Source organism: Gopherus flavomarginatus, chromosome 10 (assembly GCF_025201925.1).
Source record: "Gopherus flavomarginatus isolate rGopFla2 chromosome 10, rGopFla2.mat.asm, whole genome shotgun sequence".
Classification (NCBI taxonomy): Eukaryota; Metazoa; Chordata; order Testudines; family Testudinidae; genus Gopherus; species Gopherus flavomarginatus.
In genome coordinates, this window is record NC_066626.1 from 29,579,937 (window position 1) to 29,605,479 (window position 25,543).

The following is a 25,543-nucleotide window of genomic DNA, read 5'->3' on the forward strand; positions in this document are numbered from 1 at the left end:
CAATTTCCAGAAAACAAAGTAATAGTTGGCAACACTTCTTCTATTTAGTGGAAAAGAAAATGTAAAAAGGAGGCAGATTGAAAGATGTTGTTTACAAGTGATGTTGCAGAGTTTTTATAAATTGTAATGTAATGCTGAAGAAATGAACGCTGCATAAGATCTGCATATAATTATAATGCATAAATATTCACAAGCTTTTTTGGAGAGAATTGCCATATTCATAACTATATCTGGAAGAGGATAAATCAGTAATTATAGAGAGACCTCAGGATTTGGCTGTTAATCTGTTTTTAAACTTAGGCACTCTCATTGACTTAATGTACAGCACTCAATAACACATCACAAGGCCAAATTATGTAGTACTTACTAAGGAAACAGGTTTCAGAGTGGTAGCTGTGTTAGCCTGTATCAGCAAAAAGAATGAGTAGTACTTGTGGCACCTTAGAGACTAACAAATTTTAGCATAAGCTTTTGTGGGCTAAAATCCACTTCATCCTACTGTATTTTCCACTGCATGCATCCGATGAAGTGGGTTTTAGCCTATGAAAGCTTATGCTCAAATGAATGTTAGTCCCTAAGGTGCCACAAGTACTACTCATTCTTTTTACTAAGGAAAGACTCCCATTGGCCTCCCTTAATTTTGCCTGATTAAGGCCACAGGACTCAATTATGCCCATAAAGTACTTCAGTTTCTTCAATGTTTTTCTTTGGTTCAGTGAAAACTAAAGATGGAAGTTCAAACACTAAAACATTTTTGAATAAGAATCTCAAACCATAAAAGGTATTTTTATTTTCTGTTGTAAATTTTAAAGCATCTAAAAAGCTATTTTTAATTTGTTTAGATGACATGGAACTGTTTCATTTCAATTAGACAAGATGACAACTTTGTAGTTTTGATTAATTTAGACATTAACATTAATATTTTAGTATCACAATTATATTAAATACCCTATGTTTTTACCTCATCTAAAAAAAATGATTTGATATCAAAACAAGTTGTTTAGTCTTGAGAATTAACTTTTTGGAATTTGGAGTCTATGGAAAATTGATTTGTTCAGATTCAGAACTAGGGTTTTAAACATATCAGGATTTTCTACAGAATGGAAGTTCTGTTTTGTGACTAGCTTTATCTATAACTCAACAAAACAAAGTGGGACCAAAAAAAAAAGGAAATATCAACAAGTCACCTAAAAATAAAGTTCTGCAAAATTGTTACATTTTCAGTTAAAACAAAATGCTTTCTTAAAGTTAGACACAAGTTGGGTGAGGTGATCCCTTTTATTGGGCTAACTTCTGTTGGTGAGAGAGAGAAGCTTTTGAGCTACACAGAGCTCTTCCTCAGGTCTGGGAAAGATACTCAGGGTATGTCTACGCTGCAGTTTAGACACCCATGGCTGGGCCATGCCAGTAGACTTGGGCTCACAGTGCTTGAGCTAAGGGTCTGTTTAGTTTTAATGTCTGGGCTCAGGCTGAAGTCTAGGCTCTGGGACCCTCTAGCTCAAGCCAAAATGTCTAAACTGCAATTAAACAGCCCCTTAATCAAAGCCTGTGAGCCCAAGTCACCTGGTGTTTAATGGCAGTGTAGACATATCTTGTAACAGCTAAATGCAAGGTCAAAGAGATGTAGTTTAGCATAAGGTCTGAGGGGCCATTCTAGGTGAAATGGCCCATCAACACCCTGTAGTCATAGGATAAAAAAGGGGGTTAGAGGATTACAGATTATTGTAATAAGCCATATATTCAGTGTTTATTAAGACTGTGTCTGACATTATGAAAATTCAAAATAAAATGCTTCATTTTGAATTTTCACATTGGAAAAAAAACCATTAAATCTACATTTCTCAAAAGACTGACAGTTCCATAGCCCTTTTTCCATCAATACTTCAACAAGCTGTAATTTTTGTGCAGCAAGTAGCACAATGGGGCCCTATAAGCAGTTCTACTCACCACAGTACCTTCCCCAGCATCCCAAATGGGCCAGTGGAGGGATTTTCACCTCAGGAACCCCCCTGCTGATCACCTCTTTGGCCCTGTCTGTCAACAGTATATCCTTCCAAGGATACAGAAAGCCCAAAATAGCAACTCACACAAACAAAAGGGTCTTTCATACTGCTTGGACTCATCTTCAGCTCACCCACCAGATTCAGCTTGTGGGTTACCTTTAAGTCTCTCTGGGTCCTTTCCTAGAATCCCTTCTCAATCTCATTCCCTCTTCCACCCCCTATTTAAGAACCTTCTACAGAAACCCTACTAGCTCCCTGTGATTCATCTTCCAAACTGAGTTTTCTCAGCCCTTTTGTGAGGCCCAGGTGTCTCATACTGTCACCTGACCTCAATTAGCCCTACCCCCTCTAGCTAAGATGGGGCTAATTACAGCACAAGAGGGCTGACTGAACAGGGCTGGCTGCCTAAAAAGGGCAATCCACCCTGTCAGAGGTCCCAAGCAGAGATGGGGGATTTTAGGTAATATCATCATCAAATAATAGATAGTAATAATAATAAAGGTGCTATAGGTCATTGCAACGTTTTTGCTGTTTGGGTGTTTTCCCCTTCTCTGTTTTACTCTGAAATATGCAAAATATCTGCAGCATTAATTAGTAATGACTTTTTACAACATAAACATGTAAATTAAATAAATATAAAGGTCTAAATTCTCAGGCTCACTCTCCCTCTTTTGTACCACTGAGACCATGTTAGGGATACTGAGCTGATATAGGGTTCCTTTGTCACTCCATCTTTGCAGTCCCCAGCGTAGGAAGTATGTCGCTGGTGGGGAAGAATGGGAGAGATGTAGGCAGGAGCATTGGCTGGAACATGATTCCAACTGGTGCACTTTAGAGCAGCCTCTAAGCTACTCTAATGTGTGCTCAGGATTAAGGCAGAGAATCAGAGAGGTATAACCAGCTTCCTGATGGCCACTTCTTCCACACTAGTCTGCCCACACTCAAGTACTGAAGTTAATGTCAGTTTTGCCTGAGTATGGAATGACGATGCAGGTCTAATGCCTGTCCCTCACCCCCATGCAAGCTCATCAGATGGTGGCCTATTCTTTGTATTTGGCTTTCTTTCCAGTACTAAGTTTACCAAAAACATACAACTACAATCTGAAGCAACCCCAAGGTACAATCCTTTTAGGTGAGATAGATATAGAGATGTTTAGTCTAGGTATGAATTTCAGAGGGGGGCAGTAGATGCCCTGGTCATGCCTACGATTTCTTCTTTTATTTCTTATGTAGCCTTCCCATTCTTGGGTTTGGACCCAGCATGCACACAGGTTTATAGCCGTTTAAGATGTACTAGAGCAGTGTTTCCCAAACTTGGGATGCCACTTGTGTAGGGAAAGCCCCTGGCAGTCCGGGCCGGTTTGTTTACCTGGCCCATCTGCAGGTCCGACCGATGGCAGCTCCCACTGGCCGCGGTTCGCTGCTCCAAGCCAATGGGAGCTGCAGGAAGCGACGGCCAGTATGTCCCTCGGCTCGCACTGTTTCCAGCAGCTCCCATTGGCCTGGAGCAGTGAACCGTGGCCAGTGGGAGCCGCGATCAGCCAAACCTGCGGATGCAGCAGGTAGACAAACCGGCCCGGCCCGCCAAGGGCTTTCCCTAAACAAGCAGTGTCCCAAGTTTGGGAAACGCTGTACTAGAGCAATAACTCAACATACTAGGGTGGGATATAGCAACCTCAATAGAGAAGAGGATGGAGTTCTACAACCAGATGAAGTAGACGAAATACAATGGTAAGTGTAATACAAAATCAGACTGATTTGAATCAAACCAACGAGGGCACCTTCCTGCCAGCTTACTGGTCGTCTCGTAAGTGACGATATCTGGCTTTGTAAACTACTTTCCTGAAAAGGGAAATACTGTTAAAAGAAAAATCACCATTCTGTCTGATATTTTTATGATCTGCTTTTATGAGTCTTTCATACAGCAACCAGGGAGAGAAAATCATTTCCAATAAAAAAGGAAAAGGTGGTGTGAAACCACAGAAATCTGCTGGGTACCCAGATCGGTATAATACCTGAGACTACTGTTTACTCTTTTTTTATTTTTAACTGAATAATTCACTGTTTCAGGTGGACAGAGTCCCTTTGAAAGTGGAAAAAATGAGGGGTGGGAGGGACTATGAAATTGTGTGACAAAGGAAGAACATATGCTGAAAACAAATGATACACCTGCTATGGAGTGCTTGTGTAGTATTAAAGATTATATATTAAATATTAAACCAATTTCACCCTTTTTTATAGTATGTCTCAGTGGAGTCAAGTCCAGCAGTTGGAAATAAAGTTTTTGGAGCAGGTAGACCAGTTCTATGATGATAACTTCCCCATGGAAGTCCGACATCTACTAGCACAGTGGATAGAAAGCCAAGATTGGTAGGATTAAATGTTCTTCTATATACTAAGGTTTGATTTGTGGAAACTTTATGGTTTATACAGGCAGATTTCTAGTATGTTTGCTTGTGAACTGTGCAGGAACATGCTTTGCAAGAAAAGTGTGCCTTTAGTTATATATTAAAGGCCATCTTATTCACATAGCATGTTGCCCTTTATTTATCTGAGAGATTCAGAGTGAGTGAAACATTGGCACTTCCAATGTTTTCACTTTTACTAATTACAGATTTCCATGGCATATATTTGATTTGTCAGGGGCAGATTTATAATAAAAACACTAATTAGTGTTTAGGGATCTCTTTCTTGCTTTGATTTTTAATAAAATCAAATACCGCATACTTCTTTAAAGAATTATTTTTTAAATAAAAAAGCTGAATTAATTTTCTTTATCACACATTTATTGAAATATGGCTTCATCTAGCTTTAATGAAGAGAAACAAAATTAAAGCTTAATATAATCAGATAATACATAGTCATTCGAGCTGTCCTATATCTTTTAGAGCTCAATTTTCTCTCTTTCAGCCTCAAATTTTAGATGTGTTTGAACAGATATTTGTTTGGACTCATCTCTATACAAAATATATTTGTTTTTGAATATTAACGTAATGACAGTTTTTTGCATGAAAAAATGTCAGTTAGTTAGTTTTAGGTTGTTTTTTTGTTTGTTTGTATTTTGTAGTGTGAAACGGATTCATGTATCCTTTTGCTCCAAACTGCAAGAAGCAAACTACCTTTTAAAAAAGTCTTTACTTGTTTCCTTTATTTCTGAATTTTTCACCAACATGCAGATTATAACTTACTTAGCAAATAACTTGACATATATCATGACATTTTTGTTGAGTCACATGCTTGTTTCATGTTAATAATTTTGTGTTGCATAGGGAGGCCGCTTCCAATAATGAACCAATGGCAACAATCCTCTTACAGAATTTGTTAATACAATTGGATGAACAGTTAGAACGGGTTTCTCAAGAAAAGAACCTCCTGTTGATACACAACCTGAAAAGAATCAGGAAACTTCTTCAGGTAAGATTATTACTGCAGATTGCCTTTAGATAAATGTGTACCGTCTTACTGATTTCTAAGGCAAAATCCAACTATCCTTGAATTCAGTTCAGTTCTGTTTATGTTCTTAAACTATGCTCATCACTGTAGTATCTAAGCAACTATGGAAAGATCAGACCGTACTATCTCCAGGCAAAATTAAGTTGACACTTATAGTTAAATTCTGTTCTTAGTTACACTTATGGAGTAACACATATGATTTCAGTGGAGATTGCACAAGTGTAACAGCAGAAACTGGGACCCAAGGTCTTGATATGCAGACAAATCTCAGTTTTTGCAAGTGACATTTTGCAACCTTGGCTAATTATAGGTGCAATATTAGTAAAATGGCTAATTACCTGATTTGTGGGCACAAAAGTAGATATTTAACTATGAATAGTTGTGTATACATACTCCTGGGGGAATTCTGCGCCAAAAAAAATTGAAAATTATGCACACAATATTTTAAAATTTTGCAAATTTTATTTGTCTAAATAACACTACATAATCATGCCAGTTTCAATTATTTTGGTAATTTATTTCAAAATACTCGATAGCAAGTATGTCTATAGCAATACAGACACACACAAATATTCCTGTAAGAGTAGAAAATTAAAGAAACCTCTGACAACCCAGTTTTTTCTCTTAATTAATTAACCTCTTAGAGTTGGTAGGACAACTCGCACATTTTCATGTTCTCTGTATGTGTATATATACCTCCTCACTATATGTTCCATTCTATGCATCCGATGAAGTGGGCTGTAGCCCTGAAAAGCTTATGCTCAAATAAATTTGTTAGTCTCTAAGGTGCCACAAGTACTCCTGTTTTTTGCGGATACAGATTAACACGGCTGCTACTCTGAAACCCAGTTCCTGTTTCTCTGCCTCCTCTCCCCCAGCCCAGATAACCTCCCACTTCCTCCCAGAGCCCAGCTGTAGCCCCCCCGAAGGCCAGACACCATCCCCCACCCTCTCAGAACTCAACCGTTGCTCCCGCAGCCCAGACACCCACCCAGTCCCTTCCAGAGCCCAGTCATGGCCTCCGCAGCCCAGACCCCCGTCCCTTTACTGTTCAGGGTTCCAGAAGGAGAAACATCCTGTTGCTGGGTCCCAGCCAGGCTTCTGTGGAGTTACCTGCACGCCACCATCTCCGTCCCTCAGGGCGTGCAGGGTAGGGTGACCAGATAGAAAATGTGAAAAATCGGGACGGGGGTGGGGAGTGATAGGGGCCTATATAAGAGAAAGTCCCAAATATCAGGACTGTCCCTATAAAATTGGGACATCTGGTCACCTTACTGCAGCTGCTGGAAACTTTGTACTGTACTCTCCTCTCCCCACACAGTGTCTATGTGCGAGCTGGGCTCTGATGGGTCCAGCGGCCCCTAGTGGTGGCCAACAGCACTGCAGCTCATTTCTGCAGGGGAAAGGAAATTAGGCACAAAACCCATTAATTTCTACAAAATTCTGAATTGCGCAGTGGCACAGAATTCCCCCAGGAGTAGTATACAATTCATTACAAGCACAAAAATTCAGGCACAGTTATTTACAGGTAAACAACTTCAGCCAGCACTGGATATGAGCTCTAGAGCTGTGATTTTAAACCCTTTTTCATTTGCAGACTCCTAAAAAATTTCAAAGGGAGATGCAGACCCCTTTGGTTATCTTAGACATAATCTGTGGACCCCCAGTGGTCTGCATACCACAGGTTAAAAGCTACAGTTCTATAGCATATAGACCTTCAGTTTGATACGTATCTAAGATTCTTTTGATAAGCTTACACGTTTTTCCATCAAACTTTTGCTCAGTGATATTTTCTTTTATTGATTGGGTTAGTAAAACATAGTCAAATGTTTGTTTATGGTAAGAATTCTGGGAAAATGATAGCATTTAGTTAATGATTTACTTCCTGTTACAGTTGTGCCTTCTGCACAAAGCAGATACATATCTCTGTTTTATGAAAGGTTTCTTTCCCTTCTTTGATGGTGGCATGTTTCCTACTGGGACTGCAATGACTGTTATAGTTCTTGCAAAGGGTTATCTTTATTATATGTACTGCAATGGAAAATCTTAACATGACACTGCCAATTACTTTGTTCCCTTTATTCATTATTGGTGATGGCCTCTTAGAAACTTGACAATATTTCCATTCCTACCAATGTTTCCTCTTGCATTATTCAAACACTATTTTTCTCAGGTGATTTTCATGCAACTTGAAATTAAGGTCACTTTTTTTGTTTCCATCCTTGTTTGTATATCAACGTTATCCATAATTTCAAAACAGTTAAAACAAATTTATTAACTGCTGCTTCTTCTGTAGAGAGGCCCAGCATATTGTTATTGGCTTGGTCCTAGGACACCCAGCCATAGCGTGATGGAAGTATTGCTACATCACTCTACCAGAGGCATTCTCTCTGCAGAATCGTACATACAGGAAGAATGCCTTCAATGGCGTTGAGATGAACAGTCCTGACAATATTTTGCAGGCTGAACAGATACGCATTTTATACAGTCACCCGCACCAGATGCTTGATTATAGAGATTTGTCTGTATTTTTATTCAGACTTTGTTTTGGTATTTGGTTTAGCTCTTTAAATGTTCCCCTCTTCCCTGTGCTATGTATTTGATAAAAAAAAGACTATTACCAAATGCTAGAAACGTAACCAGCTCTAAACAGATGTGCACTCTAAATAACCTGTAGAATATAGGACAGATTGGGACGAGCACTCAGGTCTTCAGTGTACTTTTGTATACATGTATGTGTGTATTAAGATAACAGTCTTTTGTGGGTGTGTAGAAGGAAGAACAAATGTCCTTAGGTCCTGTCACCCCTGCTGGGACAGATACTGTGCTGTGCCTTGTGGGAGCTGCAATGCCATAGATGCATAGTAGTAGTGGGAGGCAAAGGTGGCTCTGAACCGTCTTTTCTGGCACCTGGATTCTGATCTGGCCAGGACCTGAAGTGGTAACCAGAATATATTAGAACAACCATAGGAGCCTTATGTTCCTCTTCTGGGTTGTATTCTCCCCCAGCCTCTGGTGGCTTCACTGCAGCCTCTGTATGCTAGTTGAACAGCATATATTGGCCAGAGCAGGAGGCATAATGGACCCAGAGTCTGCCTTTTCCTGCCCTACAGCCATGAGCAGATAGAGGCTGCATAGCGGCTTGGCAACCACTGCTCAGCCCACTCAATGGCTGGCTTTCTCAAAAGAAATGCAGCACAAGTGGGAGTGTACACTGAATAATTCTCTGTATCCCTATGCAGGATTGGGTATTAAGATTCCAGTCCTGCACTCTGCTCCAAGCAGAAAGGTCCTTGCATGTAGTTCCATTGACTTCAGGAACTTGGGGTCTAAAGGTTTACAGATTTTCTTGACAAGACACTGTTCTGCCTATTAAAAAAATGATCTCAGTCCTGACCTTTGTGGTAAAATATTTCCATCTGAGAAAAAGAGCAATAGTTCTCTCTATTAGTAACAATGCTGGCCTTTCTCAGTTTTATCATGACAGCAAAGAACTGATTTTTTTAGATAACAAGCTACTGCTATGGTTTCAGAATAGACATGTCAACCACCAGACATTTAATAGCACTTTCACTATTAGATCGTTTTCCTGATTTTTCTTTTATGACCTTTAATAGTAAAACCCGCAGTCTAGCCTGATTTCCACAATAACTGCTACTGGCAGGGGCAGAGCCGATTTCATGAAATGTTCCGTACTATAGATAAAGCAAATAGCTGGTGGCGCTTTTTTAAAAAATAAACCAACTGTAACAAAAACACATTTCATTTAAAGTATTACCTGTCTGGCCTTGAAATTTGTATAATATAATTTCTGCTTACATCTTTAACCTAAATATGTGCTACAGGGCAGAATTCCAAAGGTCCAGAGTTATTGATACACACCCTGGATCTTCAGTTATCAAAACTAATTCCACTCAGTTTAGTTCTGTTGGGCAGGTAGAAAAACCACTGCCACAGCTGTCACCAGCCAGCGCTCTTGTTCTCATTTATTATTTGTCAAGCATTGAAAACGTACTGAAAGCTGTACAGGACACACAAAATGAGATAATCTCTATTCCAAAGATACTAAAGTATACAAATCGCATGTGGGAGAGCAAACTTGGCATCTTTTCTCATACCTATTTGTGCTCTAGGCTGGGCCTAAATCCTTGGATGTGCCAGAGTTCTGCTTAGCACACCTGAAGAAGGATGGCAGGGGCACTTCCCTGATCCCTGGCACAAGTAAGAACAGACACAGAACCCCTCTGACTTATACCAACTTGCAACAGCTATGGCTGTTATTCCAGCAATCCCTTCTGGTGTTGCAGCACATGCTGGCTGTATCACCTCCTGTCCCAACACATCACCAGTGCCAGGGGAAAACAGGCAGTTGGAAGGATGGGTTATAGAAGTAGGGAGACTTTCTATTGACTTAAATCGGAGAGGGGTTAGACTCTTAATGAGAGAGGAAAAATATATTTGTAATTCATGATCTTCTACTTTTTGGTGACTGTGTGAACAGTGTTGGTTTATTTATCTCTGAAGGTTATAGCCCACCTGACTTGCTCTTGGCTCTCTCTAGTGCAACATTTCTTTGAAATTTCTCAGTTCACTCCTCTTCCTTCCCCTCTACACCACACACACACACACACACACACACACACACAAACAAGAAGCTACCCAACCTCAACACATGATCTGAAAGTGGAGCTTATTTATTATTTTAAGCACAGTTCTGTTATAACTTTAAAGAACACTTAATCAAGCTTGACAGATCTGGAAGCTGTAATTTGTCTTCAAGTACAAAGGCTGAAGCAGTCTGTCCATAGCAGTCACCGCTATGTTCCTGAGTAGAATTAGTTGCAAAAAGAACTAGTGGAACTGAAGTTGCAATGAAAAAAAATGTTGTGGATGTTTTTTCCTCTCTATTCTCCTAGTAGATCTACTCCTTAGTGACCTCTACAGCAGACTTTGCTCACTGGTTAATGTAGTGGGTGTCCAGCATGCATCTCACTTGTATACCTACATACTTAGCTGTTCTGTTTTTTGCAGTGGGCAATAGGATATTGAAATTTACAAAGCTCCTGCTCTGATCATTCAGCAAATAGGAGTCTTACACACACATTCCAATGTGCTCTAGTTCCTTCTATCAATAAATGAAACATACGTACTCATGAGCCAAAACACAGCTGTGAAAGGCGTCCCCAGCTCCCAGGACCACACAGGAGAACCTGCTCACAGACTCAGAGGGAAGAAAGCAGAGCAATCCATTGAATTTACCAATCTGGTACTGAAGAGCCCTATTTACTGGAGATGCTATTTTCCAATGGACACTTAAAAACACATCTTGATATCTTTATCACACGACATTATAACTTATGATTAATTAAACTCAGGACAGATAGCTGCAGCGGGGAGGCAGGAGAGGGGCGGGGAAGGGAGAAAACAGTCCCAGAAGGGTAAAAGGCCCTCCTCCTTATCAGGGCTGACTCTAGGTTTTTTGCTGCCCCAAGCATGCAAAAACAAAAACAAAAAACCTCCAAGAGCGCAACTGCTGAAGAAAAAAAACAACAAAAAACACCTGGAATGCTGCCCCTGAAATTGTGCCACCCCAAGCACGTGCTTGGTTTACTGGTGCCTAGAGCCGGTCCTGCTCCCTATCAACTGAGGAGGGGTAACTACAGGACAATCAGGTTCAGCTGAGAAGGGGTTACCAGCGACTCAGTTAGGATCGACTGAGAGGGAGTTACCCGAGATCAATTAGGATCAGCTGATTCCAACTAAGGGCTGCCTGAGACCTTTTTAAACCCTTCCCTGTTGGGAGAAGGGGGAAAAGGAGGGAGGGGGGGGGATGCGGAGTCCTGCTGCCAGTAGGTTAGGAGCAGCGAGCCTCACCAGGAGGGGAGGCTGCATTCCCTCCCATAAGGGAGAAAAACAAGCTAAAAAGATTGGTGGAGAGAAGGAACGGCCTTCCCCTGTGCCACCAAGAGGGACTATTTTCCCAAGCCTGTCTCCCCAAGGCTAAAAGCAGCTGAGGCTGGTGAGACCAAGAAGGTGCCTTGCCACAGTCGTTAGGGTGGACCAGCCTTTACAAAGGGACACAACACACGTTACCAGTGCCTTGCACAACCATTTTCTAGATGACAATAATATTGGGCGTTGGGGTTGTAATGATCTTGGGATTCATTAAATAATAAACCAGTGAATGAGAGAGGAATAAAACTTTCATAAAACAAACTGGAGAGCGTCTCTGGTGAACGGCTGCACACAGCCATAGGGAGTTCCCAGGCCCCACTGTCAGGGCACGTCTCTAAATTCCTATGACATACTGTCCCTAATGAAGAAGCATCTCTAAAATACAGTAACTCCTCGTTTAATGTTGTCCCACTTAACGTTTCAACGTTACATCCCTGCTCAGTTAGGGAACATGCTCATTTAAAGTTGTGTAATAACCTTGTTTGGCTGCCTGCTTGTAAGATTCTGTGGAAGAGCAGGACTTTATGAGGGAGCATTGCACAAGTTCCGCTTCTCTGCCTCCTTGTCCTCCCTCCCAGCACTTCCCCCACCACCAAACAGCTGTTTGGCGGGGCTTAGGACTTTCTGGGAGGGAGGGAGAGTAGCGGAGATGCAGCGCTTCCCCGCTCCTCCTCCTCCCTCCCAGAAAGTCCTAAGCACTGCCTAGGATTTTGGGGGGGAGGGATGTGGCATGCTCCGGAGAGGAGGTGGAGTGGGGGTGGGAAGAGGTAGGCCTGGAGTGGAGCAGGGATGGGAAGAGGCAGGCCTTGAGCATTCCCAGCAAAATCTGAGCCTGTTCTCCGGGGAAGCTGCTGCTGCTGCAAAGGTGCTTCCTAGTGTCCTTGCCAGCAGCGGGCTGTGCCTGTGTGGGATAAGCCAGGGCACTTTCCAATCACAGTACAGTACTGTACAGTATACAGTATAATGCTTTTTGTCTGCCCCCCAAAACTTCCTTGCAACCTAACCCCCGCATTTACATTAAATCTTATGGGACAGTTGGATTCGTTTAACATCGTTTCACTTAAAGTTGCATTTTTCAGGAACATAACTGCAACGTTAAGTGAGGAGTTACTGTATCATCTTTTACAAACATATCTCTGCAGATACGTTTGTTCCTGGCTGTGGAGGGAAGTTGGGTGTAATGGTTACAGATATCTCAGCCAAACATATAGATTTGGCACATTCAGTCTGAAAGGCAGTATGGCTATCAATGAGTATGCGTCTCCCATACTCAAAACAGATTTCTATTCACAGCTCTTCCTGAACTGTCTTTGTGCAATCTCTCAGTTTTCCAATCAGTAATATGTGGGAGATGCCTGCCTCCTAAGCTAGAGGTATGAGACCTTGCTCAGTAATAAAAGTTGTGAAGCGCACTGAATTATTAAAACCAGTTAGTAGAAGAGCTGACACTATAAATCATGGTCTCCTTCCAGTCAGGGGTGGCTCCAGGCCCCAGCACACCAAGTGCGTGCTTGGGGCAGCATGCCATGGGGGGTGCTCTGCCGGTCGCCGGGAGGGCGGCAGGCGACTCTGGTGGACCTCCCGCAGGCATGCCTGTGGAGGGTCCGCTGGTCCGCAGATTCGGTGGTCCACCAAAGCTGCGGGACCAGCGGACCTCCGCAGGCACGCCTGCAGAAGGTTCACCGGAGCTGCCTGCTGCCCTCCCAGCGACCAGCAGAGCACACTGCTTGGGGAGGCGAAATGTCTAGAGCCACCCCTGCTTCCAGTCCAGCACTCCTTCCTTGGTCAGAGCAATGCTGCTGCTACATCCCATCTGGGCTTCAGGTTTTGAGTATGCTCAGTGCAGATGACAGGAAAGTAGAGTAGCGAAACGTGCTCAATTTAGTTGGATGGCCAGTGGGGCTTGAGCAGGCGCAGTGCAGATGGAACATTCAGAGATTTTAGCAGCAAACCTTTAACAAGCTCTGCAAAGAAAGTGTAAATGATTATTTTCAGATCTGATGGATTTTCATGGAAACAGCAAAAGACATCTGTATACTTTTAGAACAGTTCATCCCTCCCCCACATCCCTCCCCCACACCACCTTCAATCAAATTTCAAGTTCCTGCTCTAAACCACGAAAATATTAGACATCAATGAAACAGCTGAAAAAGCATTTCATTTGTTATTTATTTCAAGTTAGATAATACTAAAAACAATTCCTGTACAAGACTCTAGTCTTGTAACATTAGGAAAAACTACCAATTTTTATTAACTTAATTCTCAGAAATAGCCAATATAGCAGAAAGTATTTAAAAAAAATTTAAAAAGCAGCTTGAAGCAGAGAGCAAGCATGGAAAACTTATGTCGGAACGGTTAAAATCTGGCTGAATTATAAACCACTGAAAATAGGGTGTGATAACTGGTCAACTTTAAAGTTGCTACCAGCTCCTTCTTTAGTACATGTGTCTATCATTTACTCCTCTATCCACTACTTAGCTGAGATACCATTTCTAGGTATTAATCTGATATAAATTTGTCTATAAATTGCGTGAGGATTTCTCTGCATGACTGGCACTATGTACGTCAAAGTTTTAGGCTAAAACATTGGACATTGTTATTTATTTTGTTTTTTATTTCTATATTCAGTAAATTAGATTCAAGAAAGTGAAAGCTACAGAAATGAGGTTGGCCTGTCATTGCTATGATCTTGGGTGGACACTATTACAGCAGGTTTACTTATGAAAGGTCTTATTTTCCGTACATCCATCCATAGAACTCCCATTCACATGAATAGGAGTTCTGTGAACAGATGAAGGGAAGAAAGGGAAAAAAATAAAACTATGCAGCTACAGTAATTGTTCATGCATAAAGAAATCAGTTGGAGGGAAGAAAACCAGATTAGTCACAAATACAGTTTTTGTTGTTGCTATGACAACAGTGTGATGTTGAGGTATTAAGCCTAGAAGTAACCAACCAGATAAAATGAGAAGGCTGCAGGTAGGAGAAGAGTCTGCTGTCATTTCTAAGAATTAGTTCCAAAATGAAACACAGCAGACGTAACCTTAGACCGTGACCAATTATATTTTGTTTTTAAAGATATTTGGAAATGGCTTAGCTAGGATTTTTATAAATGAGAATCAAAGGCAAAATGAGTCACATTCCTTTTATCCTTTAACTTTAAACTGGCAACATATTTTCAAATATATTTCCCTTCCCCCTAATGTGTGGGTGAATTTGGTACACAAGAGAATGAACAGTGACTGACATTATATGGTGGGTTTACGACATAAAATGAAGAATAGGCAGAAAGGCCCAGAATCATTCCTACTTGTAAGCTAAGCCAAACTTTACCCTCTGATATCGAGATACCTGATCCTTAGTTAGAACAGTTTGCTTTTCATATTTAAAAACACGGGGTCATATTATGTCATTGATTTTTAAGCAGATCTTACCACTGAAATCACTGGAGGAACTCTGCTTAATTCCGCTGCACGGTGTAACCCACAAAAAGGAGATATTTAGTGGGGAAATGAAGGACATGAAGTTACAACATTACATCTCAAGAAGTTGAAGACAAATGGGAAAGGGAGATCCTCCATCTATTTAGCATTCAAGCTTTGGGTTATTGTGTAGCAGTTCATACCACTGGATAAAATCTGGATTTCCCTCTTAGTGCAAAACTCTGATTGAATTTAGAGGAAATATATGCACCAGCCAGCTGGGGCAGGGTGAGGCGGGACAGGCAATAAGGATCTAAGTATGCAGGGTTGGACCACTATTAAATAGTGTTACAGTAGGTGATAGCCTTAGAATGTTAATCCTAGTCCTTTTGTTCAACAAGTCGTTTTTCTCGCCTTTGCCCTTGTGAACTGAAGCACAGCATCAGAGAGATCAAACGACTGGTCAATGGCATTTTCAAGTGCCATCATCGATCAAAGATATCTTTTTAATGATCCTGAGCTTTGAAAAACTGCACTCACCACTCATGACTGTGACTAGCAGCATGAGCAGAATCTTCAAAGCTATCCACACATTAAGAAAAATCAGCAAAGAATCCTGTGGCACCTTATAGACTAACAGACGTTTTGGAGCAGGAGCTTTCGTGGGTGAATACCCACTTCTTCAGATGCAAGAAGCTCATGCTCCAAAATGTCTGTTAGTCTATAAGGTGCCACAGGATTCTTTGCTGCTTTTACAGATCCAGACTAACACGGCTACCCCTCTGATACTTGAGTAAGAAAAATGTCCATCTGCTGTGCACCATGAATGAATTGGAAAATTTGGAGTGGAAAATGTGCTCCCCATCTTGCAAAATGTGATAGATGTTGTCCAATTCAACATAGAGGTCTTTATCATCGATGTCCAAACATTCTCCAGGTGTAAGCATCCGGTGAAGGTCCGTACAATTATTCAAGAGTGTTTTCCTGTTCGCTGGCAGCTTATTTAGGTCATGCAGAAAACCCCAGGTCTTTTTGTGGTGCTTCATTTGTCCAAACCCTTTTTTGATGGGCATTCAAGCAGTGTCAACAAATGAGCAAAAAAACCTCCCTCTTGAATTTTTCTCCCGAGCTTCCCATCACCTCATCTCTGCCCTCGTAACCAAACTGTCTCTTCTTCCAATGAATATGAGTTTCCTTGGAGACAGGCTCAACTCCTGAGCTTTTTACTGTTTCTTTGGCAGCAGTGAGGCATATTCAAATCCATTGTTTCTGTAGGCCACAATGAAATCAAGGCAGCTCTTCATCAAAGTAGTAGCAGTCGCAATGTCCATTGACTGAGTTTGTTGTAATGCCTTGCTTACAATGTTTACTTGGAACAGGATACCATGCCAAACCACAATTGAGACCAGAAATTTCAAGTCAGTGATCTGACTTCATCAGGCTTTCTCCTCGTATCAGATTCCAGCCTCAGCTTTATTCAGCTGTACCAGTTCCATCAGGGCATAATAAACTTCAGTCACTTGGAACCTCACTAGCCTTATGCTATCAATGTGGCTCTCCCAGTGAGTGTCACTTAGAGGCTTCATGGTCAGATTTGTAACATTGTCCAAGAGGATCTTACACCTGATAGTTGATGCTGAGACAATGGTGTATATCCTTTGTAGTACTCCGAAGACAGATATCGAATCTAAAGAAGATGCTGCTGCATCTGACATAACCAGCTTGAGGGAATGGCAGCCAGAAGGCACAAAGAAAGCTCTTTGATTCAGCACAAGGATCCTTGCCTGGATGCCACTGTTTCGTCCCTTCATATTTACACCATTGTTGTAGCCTTGGCCACGGTAGTCCTGAAGCTTTATTTTATTCTCACTCAAAACATTCATAAGCAGTTCTGTTAGGCCTTTTCCAGTAGAGTCATCCACAGACCGGAAACAGATAAAGTGTTCCATTACTTGGATACAGCCATCTTTGTCTTCAACGTATCTTACTGTAAATGACAACTTTTCACTGTGACTAATATTAGGGCTGCAGTCCATTATTATGGTGTAGTAATCAATAAAATCTATTTGTTTTTAACTGTTTTGCTGTAGTAATGATCCATAGCTTCTTTATGAACTACTTGACTCGTGCATAACATGGTCGTATTTCTCAAGAAGCTCTACCAAATTGAGGAAGTTACCGTTATGTTAAATTAACAACTTATTTGACAATTCCTGGAAAGCCAAATTATTCTTTGCAAGGAAGAAGGTAATTGAGGTATCAGATGCTCCAGCACTTTCCTCCAATGCTGGGCTTCTTCACTAATAACGTGCTGGTTTTCTGCGCCTGTGCATTTTCTCATCTTGAGTTGGCACTCGACCTCCATCCATTTGGAGTAGGCCATAAAGTGACTGTGTGACTTTTCATGTTACTTTAGAGCATCAGCTAAGTTATGCCAATAATTGTACCCAGAAAGCACAAGCAAGGATTTGGCATTCTTGTCAAATACTTTGCAACAAAACCAGGGCATTTTGTCAGTTGGATTTTGAGAAAACTAGCCAATGCCGATTCAGTTTCTCACCATCCTCAAGCCCTTTTTCACAGTGTGACTTTGCGAAGTGTGCTTCTGCTCACTTACTGGAAACGTCACATCCTTGATTTTTGCTCAGCCCATTCAAAATTGTACAATCAATATCAGCAGAGTTTAGGATCACCAGCCATAACACAGAATCTGATGTATCGATTTGTGGTGTCAATTTTTCTCGCTGCTGTTTCTGCCATCATGCAAGACTGATTCTTCATTATCATTTCTCTCCATTTCATGTAAACCAGATTTTTCTTTGTCATTACTCTCCTTTTCATGTGAGCCACATTCTTTTTTTATCACCACTCTCCTTTACTCTGCCAGGAAAACTGGACAATTCTCCACTTTCCTCACATTTCCATTCCTTATCATCAGGTAAAGCTGCTAATTCCTTAGTAATAGGACTTCTATCATTTACGCTTTGCTCCTCAATTTCTTCTGCGCTAGGACGATTGGGCTTTAGGCAGTAACAATCTATGTTGTTCTGATTCTGATATTTTCCCATCAGATTTGCCCCTTACTGCAAACTAGATTGCAATTGAGGTTTCCGCTTCCTATATTGAGCTCTTGAAGGCTTTTGGGGGGGCATCTTTTATTTTCTATGGGGGAAAACGGATAGTATTAGGGAGAGCAAAAGTCTATGTTCCATAGTCCTAGAAAGTCATCAAACATTACATGTGAAGCATGGCAAAAGTAGTAACAGTATTTCTTTTATATTGTTGCGTAGAGAGGGGTTCGATAGATATCTCTGGCGTCTCATTAAATATATCCTTTATTAGTCACTACTTACACTCTTCAAGTCTTAAAAACACAAGTACACTTATTATTGCATAATAAAACAAGATTCCCAATATCACAACTGCGCTCTCACTTTGTTCTTATATCTAACTGGTGACTCCCCACCCCTTATATACCTGTGAAGGCATGGCTGATCACATTCTAGGAGTTTCAAGGAAAATGTAGTTCTCAGAAAGTCTGGAAAGTTCCACGAGATTCTACAAAGGTCCAGAATGTTCTAGGAGGTTAGTGAAAAATGATTTCACATGTGGAATACCTGAAAAGTTTTACTTCAAACATTCTATTTTCCCTTTTGTTGCTAGCACCAAAAGCAGCACCCTGAGCTTGGCACGCACCCCCCCCCCCACACCCAACAAGGCACCCCGAGTGATTGCCTAAATCTGTCCCTGTTAATATTTGGCCCATTTACCTCACTGGAAGCTCTGTCAGTAAAATTGAGTAATTTCAGGATTTATCCTATTAATATACAGCAATCACATATATCAAAATGGACTTTCAGAGACACTGCTTGTCATGTTGTAGATTCAGAGTTAGGAAACTGACTTAAGCAAAGTCAGGGAAGTGTTCTTCTCTTACCATCCATTCAGGACCAAACACTGGATATGGCATCAAGGGACTATCCTGAGAACACTTGACAAGTGTGGGAATTTTTGTTCTTTTGGGACCAAACTCCTCCTTGTTTTTCTGATCTTGTAAAGATATGCACTATATAAAAGGAACCCTTGCACGCAGATGGAACCCTGCTGAAGTCAGTGGGATTCCATATAGGTTTTGATAAGCTTGTAGGGTGCAGGAGTCCATGCTAGCAGATCTCAGTGCAGGATTGGGTCTCAGTCTTTATTCAGTCTTTGCTAGGAGTTTGTCCTGAAAAGGACTGAATAAAACTGAGTGAGGAGAACAGGATGCATCCATTGTGTTTTGGCACAGACTTAGTCCTCACCATCACATTCAAAATCATGTTAATGGGTACTCTACTTATAGAGACTTACCCAGTACAGCTAAACTACACAGAAATGTCTGTTGTTCTTTAGAACTAGTTGGAAAGCATCTTTTACCCTATAAAATTTTTTGACAAAAACAAATAATTTTTTTTGTTGTCATCTGAACTTTTTGTGACTTTTTTCAGGTTTTCACCTCAACTGAAAAAATGCAGGAAGTCAGATAAAAAATGTTCAGTAAATTTTGAAAATTTTGCCTGCCAGTCTTACTTAACTTACTTTTCAGTAGCAAAAAATAAATAAATCAAAGTATTTGCTGCTGAAACTGAAAAAAAAAATTGGTGTCCACGAAAATTTTATCAAAACACAGGTATTTTTTATGGAAAATTGTTTTAATTAAATAGTAATTTTCCATTGAAAAAAATTTTGACAGAAAATTTCCAACCAACTCTGTTTTCTTTCCTTTTGTTGTTGTGGATGAAGCACACAATGAACTGAGTTTTATTTATATGCATCTCTCTATCTTAGGGTTTTATTTTGCTACCCATCACTGTAGTATCTGATTGCCTCCCATGTAAAATCAAGAATAGAGAAGACACTAGTAGACTTCATAAAGTCTCTAGCACTTTTCTCTTTTGGAGGGCTCAGATCTCTCCTAGGGGTAGGCTTGTGTGTATGTTGGTCAAGATTTTTTTAATTTTGTTTTATATATTTATTTTTGGTTGGTAAGGGTTAGGGAAAGAAACAGGTGTCAGTGTTGCAAGTACACCTCTACCCCGATAGAACACGACCCGATATAACAAAATTCGGATATAACGTGGTAAAGCAATGGGGAGCACCGGGCTCTTTAAAGCACCACCCGAGGCCCGCTGCTTTACCACATTATATCTGAATTTGTGTAGTGCCCCAGGCCCTTTAAATCAGTGCCCGAGCCCCACTGCCACAGCTCCGGTGGTGATTTTAAGGGCCCAGGGCTCTGGCGGCTGCAGGGAGCCCCAGGCCCTTTAATCCCCACCCAAGCACCGCTGCCAAAGCTCCGGCAGTGATTTCAAGGGAACAGGGCTCCCCGCAGCGGCTGGAGCACCAGGCCCTTTAAATCCCCGCTGGGGCTTTGGTAGTCAGGCTCAGGCCGTGATTTAAAGGGCCAGAGGCTCCAGCCGCTGCGGGGAGCCCCGAGCCCTTTAAATCACTGCCAGGGAAGCTGGTCCAGTCCGGCACGCCATACCAGACCAAATCCGATATAACATGGTCGAACCTATAAGGCGGTGAGATTTTTTGACTCCCGAGGACTGTGTTATATCAGGGTAGAGGTGTATCATTCTTATGGTGGAAAGACTTTATATAGAGTTGCTGCACTGTAACTTTTCTCCTCAACTACAATGCTGCTCTCTCATGGGTTTATGATGTGAGCTAAATTAAACCTAAGTTTGGACCAAATCCTGTCTTTCATTGCACAGTTGCACTAGAAGGAGAAAAGGGCTTAGGAAGCCTCTTCACCCTCCAATCCCCTTCAGCAGCGGGAAGGAATCTAACTCGATGCTCGAGGGAAGGAGAATGGCTAATGCACCAGCTGTGTAATCTTAGTCCCAAGGGAGCATGGTCTCTCAAGGGAACATGGTCAAAGCCTTTCTTCCCTGCCAAACTGGTTAGTGCAGATTGTTCATCTGCAGTATGTGCTAGGTCTCACATTTTTCCTTTGCAGCTGCCCATCTTAGGCCCTATCCTAGCAGGATGACTCTGGTAATGAGCAGCCAATATCCCACCTTTCACCTCAAGCATGACTCCTATGAGTGGGGCAAGAGTGCTGGTTAAATATCTAGCCCAGGGGTAGGCAACCTATGGCACGCGTGCCAAAGGCAGCACGCGAGCTGATTTTCAGTGGCACTTACATTGCCCGGGTCCTGGCCACTGGTCTGGGGGGCTCTGCATTTTAATTGAATTTTAAATAAAGCTTCTTAAAAACATTATTTACTTTACATACAACAATAGTTTAGTTATATATTATAGACTTATAGAAAGAGACCTAAAATCGTTAACATGTATTACTGGCACGTGAAACCTTAAATTAGAGTGAATAAATGAAGACTCGGCACACCACTTCTGAAAGGTTGCCGACCCCTGGTCTAGCCATTTGCTAATATGTTTGTTTTTAAGGATGTCCCATCTCTGTATGCCTAATTATTTCACTTTAGACTTTGCTTTTTTGCATGTGAATGGTTTTTGATCAGATAGTATCTGTGATTGTGATGAATGCAATAATACTGGTGATCAGATTGAACCTTCTAGGTTCTAGTGTACTACAAATAATAAATAATAATAACCTAGCTTTACATGCACAGCAACAGTCATTTGATAGTTTGTCACTGATATGTGACAATACCAGTCCATCCCACCAACAATTACAGAGTGAGTGAGTGAGTGTGAGAGAGACTACATTTCTTATTTCAACATGGTTACACAAGTCACTTCCCCAGTAAGAAAAAATATGTGACAGATATTTCCTAAAATTGTTTTGTTTCACTGCAACAAAGGAAAGTGACAAAAACAGCATATGCTGTGAAATAGGAGATTCCAATTGGCGTTTAACAAATATTTCTAACAAACACCGTACTGAGAAGCAGCTGCAGAGGATGGAAACAATAGCCATTGAAGTGTGAGCTGCAGTTTCCTGTTAAAGATTATAACAGGGTGAGAATGGAACATATAGAGAAACACTGAGAACATGACAGAGTGTTGTCTTTTAATGCCTGCTTCAGTGCCACATTGCCTCCCTTGAAATATCACTCCTTTTATACAATATATTTATTTTAATGCTCAGTGTTAAAATGTTACCTTTGATGCACGAGCAGAATTGTTTTTTTTAAATCTGTTCATGTAGATTTAGTGCTCATGAACAATACCAGATTAAAAACCCAGCGGACTATTTATCCACAAGCCAGATGCTGGTCAAGATGCAGGTGAAAACTTCCCCTTACTGTCCCAGCAATGTAACTCAATCCTGTCACTGACATCAGCAGTGTGAATTAATACCAAGGGGGGTTCTTATCTCTGTAAAGTGAATGGAGGCCAAACAAGCCATTAGCTGCTAACAACTTTTGGTTGCCAGTGACCTGGACTAGATTTGAACCTGTGACCTAGGAAGGACAAGCTCTAGATCTCATTACCTAGTCCTCCTTGGGCTACCATCATCCTTTCTCTGTCTCCTTCAACCCTGTGTCAGGACTTGGCCTACAATGATGCATTAAATCAGCGTGGGTAAACAACAAATAATAGGAAAGATATATTTAATGTGTTCTACTGTACAAGACTGATTGACTATTGGTTTTCATTACTAACATCCTGTTACAATAGGCAACCTACTTTAACCACCAGCATGCCCCACTAAAAATCTTGGCCTGGAGAAGGCATAATCTCGTGATTTTTGCATTATATACCATTCTAACCAACTAAGATAGCCAGCCTGCCACCAGTACATTAGCTATGGTGGGGGATTTTATTCATTTATTTAATTGATTCCCCCATCCACCCCCCCAAAATAAGGAACAACAGGAAAAAAAGGCAGAAGAACAAAAAGGTAATAAATTGGAAAAGGGAGGGGAAGAAAAGAAGGGGGTCAGAGAGGAAAAGGAGATAGACATTTGTTTCTGTTCCCTAAGAATTAATCAAAGGTTTCTTAAAAGTCACACAAAAGCTTTTCAAGTTTATCTAAGGTCCCTGTTTTCTGAAATGTTACCTGCCCGTTAGCTGCCAGGTCAGCCCAGTTGCTGTGCTAAACTTCTGTCCTTCTAGGCAGTCTGCTTTTCCATCTAAGCAATGTGAGTCATTTAGCTAGAAGCACTGCTCTAGACAACCAAGCTTTCCATGAGAGTTTCCAAGATGATGGGATATATCTCAAAACACACGTCTGAGAATTAATTTTAAAGAAGGTAACCATCATAATATTAATCCTCCTGCATGCTTCTAGTCAAAAGGCTTGTATCCTGGGACAATCCCAACCTACATGAGCCAGTGAGGCTCTGGAACACTCACATCACCAAAAGCAATCTGTTTTGGCAAGCCCCATGCACTGTAACCTATGCAGGGACCAGTGTGAATGAAACCATTTTCTGTTGGGTCAGCCTTAATTGTAGATCAATAGTAGAGTTTTTAATGTTTTGAAAGGTGCTTCCCCCTTAGCTAGGGTTCAAGGATACACACAAATCTTTGTTCCACCACGAGGAGAAAGCTGGACAGGGCAGGTGCTCTGTGACTGCGGGGCCTATTTCTAGTCCATTATCCAAACACACATCCAGGTGGAGTTCATCTGGGCAATATCCGCTGACTCCTTAGATACCTTTGAGGAACAGTGGGCGCTGTCAGGGGATCACTGCTCAGTGCCCCCCTCTGGATCCCTGACTTTCCAACCTGACCTCATTTCCCTTCCTGTTTCTTGTATTTGTTGTCACCAGTAATCAGCTGTAGCCTGGGCTTAGACGTTCTTCCCCCTTAATTAAGGGGGTGGATCTTCAGTTATGGCTAGGCCGGCTTGTCCCCGTGCTTCAGACAGTACAAATCTTTATTCTAGTCCCAGTGCAGGCAGTCTAAATTAGGGAGGGTCTTTGGGGCCAGGAAATACTAACAGGCTACAGCTGATTGGGTGAAACTGTGAAGCTTTCTGGTGGTGGGGGAATTAAAAGAGAATTGTTCTAATTCAGACAAGATGTAAGAGTGGAAATTGTGTTACTAGAGTGGAAATGCATATTCTTTTGGCAGGCTAATTCCTAATTATTGCTTGTTTAACTCAATGCTAACAGTTTGTGTACATTTTCACTGGTGTTTGTAGGACTTACAAATGTAAATTGGCTCATAAATGGGAGAGAGAAACTCTTATAGTCTATGCTCAGTCCTGATCTACTGGGGCCTGACCGTGAAGTTCTGAAGCAAGTATTTTCTTGGGAGGGTGTTACTAATGCTCTAGTACAGAGTGGCTGTAGGAGAAAAATAAATCAGTCAATCCTCTTCCTTTGCTACCATCTCACCCCCATCACAAGGAGACTACAGGTTTTACTAACCTTTGCTGTATAATACATTGTGAAAGCCTAGGTGTATGCTTCATTTTATACCTTAAATAGGCTTGCTCTTCAGCATCCTCGCATTGAAGGACCCATAATAACCAAAAACTCCAGTTGCGATATGAGGCAGAAATTGGCCACACTCTCTCACACAGATTTTAAATAATCACAGAAGATTCTTTCGAAGTTAAATTATTAGTATAATCAGAATAGAATACACATCCTGGTTAACTTCAGTAACTGTGTGAAATTACAAAATGACTTGAAGTCAGTCTGACATGCAATTTACCAGAATGTGTTCTCTCTCACCAAATAGCATTGATCAACAAATATTACTGGTAAATTAGGGAGAACACTTTGGTATCAGAAATGAAGTGGAAAGGAAAGTTCATCTGCTGCAAACTCCAGTGGGCCCCATATCTCTTCCCCTGTGTGGAGATGCTTAGTAGCAAATTCTGTACATTTCATTGCATTAAATTTTCTGGGTTTCCCTCCTCCCACAGCTCTGTGTTTCTCTATGAGAGACAGTGACCTGGCCTGCACTAATTAAACTCTGCTGTTTATCTGCCCACAAATTATTAAAGTTTAGTTCTGTGTGTCCTAAGGAATTTAACCAGATCCTGGAAATTATGCAGTTTACAGTAGGCAGGTACTGATGAAGAGGGGAAATACAGAATTGTATATGTACATTCTAGGACTTCCCCATATCATGAGAATTGCCTAAAAGAAGGAGGTTGCCTTTGAGTTCTCTTCTTTCATGCATCCTGAGGATGGGGGAGGGGAATCTAAAAATATAAGTCTAAAATAAGTACAGTAAATAGTTACTGACACAGGTACTTCCTCTTTGACCTAGATAAAACAGAAACATAATGGCCATCTGAATGTCCTTTTAGTAATAATACTCCAAACTTGAAGAGTTGCCTTTAGAGAATTCTCAAGCACTTTATAAACAAAGAATCATAACACAGTACAGTAAGTATTATCATACCTACTTAATGGATGGGTAAATGGAGGAAGACCACATTGGGAAAGAATCCTGTGCCCTTTGAAGAGTTTGCTATCCTTTTAAAGGTAGAATGAAAAAGAATGCAAAGGAAAACAAGGGTGGCTTGTCCTTTGTGTTCTTCTTTATGGGGCATAAAGAAGGTCTGGAGTTTTTTTCTAAAAATAAAATTTTAAAAAACCAAACAGAGTTTTTTCCTGCCTTTAAAAAAACCAAACACATACCATTTGGAAATTGAAGATCTGTATAGTCTGGAAGACTGTATGGTGGTGACTGGAGATCTAGTGAAGCCAGGACATTACAAGAGTCAGGAGAGTGAAAAATGAGCAATTGGGAAGGGAAAGGATTTTTGTCAAA

At 41.1% G+C, this 25,543-nt stretch overlaps 1 protein-coding gene across 4 annotated transcripts in view; it reads left to right on the plus strand.

Moving 5' to 3' along the window:
- The window catches only part of STAT4 (signal transducer and activator of transcription 4), a 67,541-nt gene that overhangs the window by 2,150 nt on the left and 39,848 nt on the right, over window positions 1–25,543 (plus strand). For all 4 annotated transcript variants that reach the window (XR_007776508.1, XM_050969512.1, XM_050969513.1 and 1 more), the window contains exons 2-3: window positions 4,245–4,373; window positions 5,273–5,417. Coding sequence is in view for 3 of the 4 variants with exons in the window: in XM_050969512.1 (XP_050825469.1) it covers window positions 4,246–4,373; window positions 5,273–5,417 (273 nt within the window). In the remaining variant the exon portion in view is untranslated. The remainder of the gene's footprint in view (window positions 1–4,244; window positions 4,374–5,272; window positions 5,418–25,543) is intronic.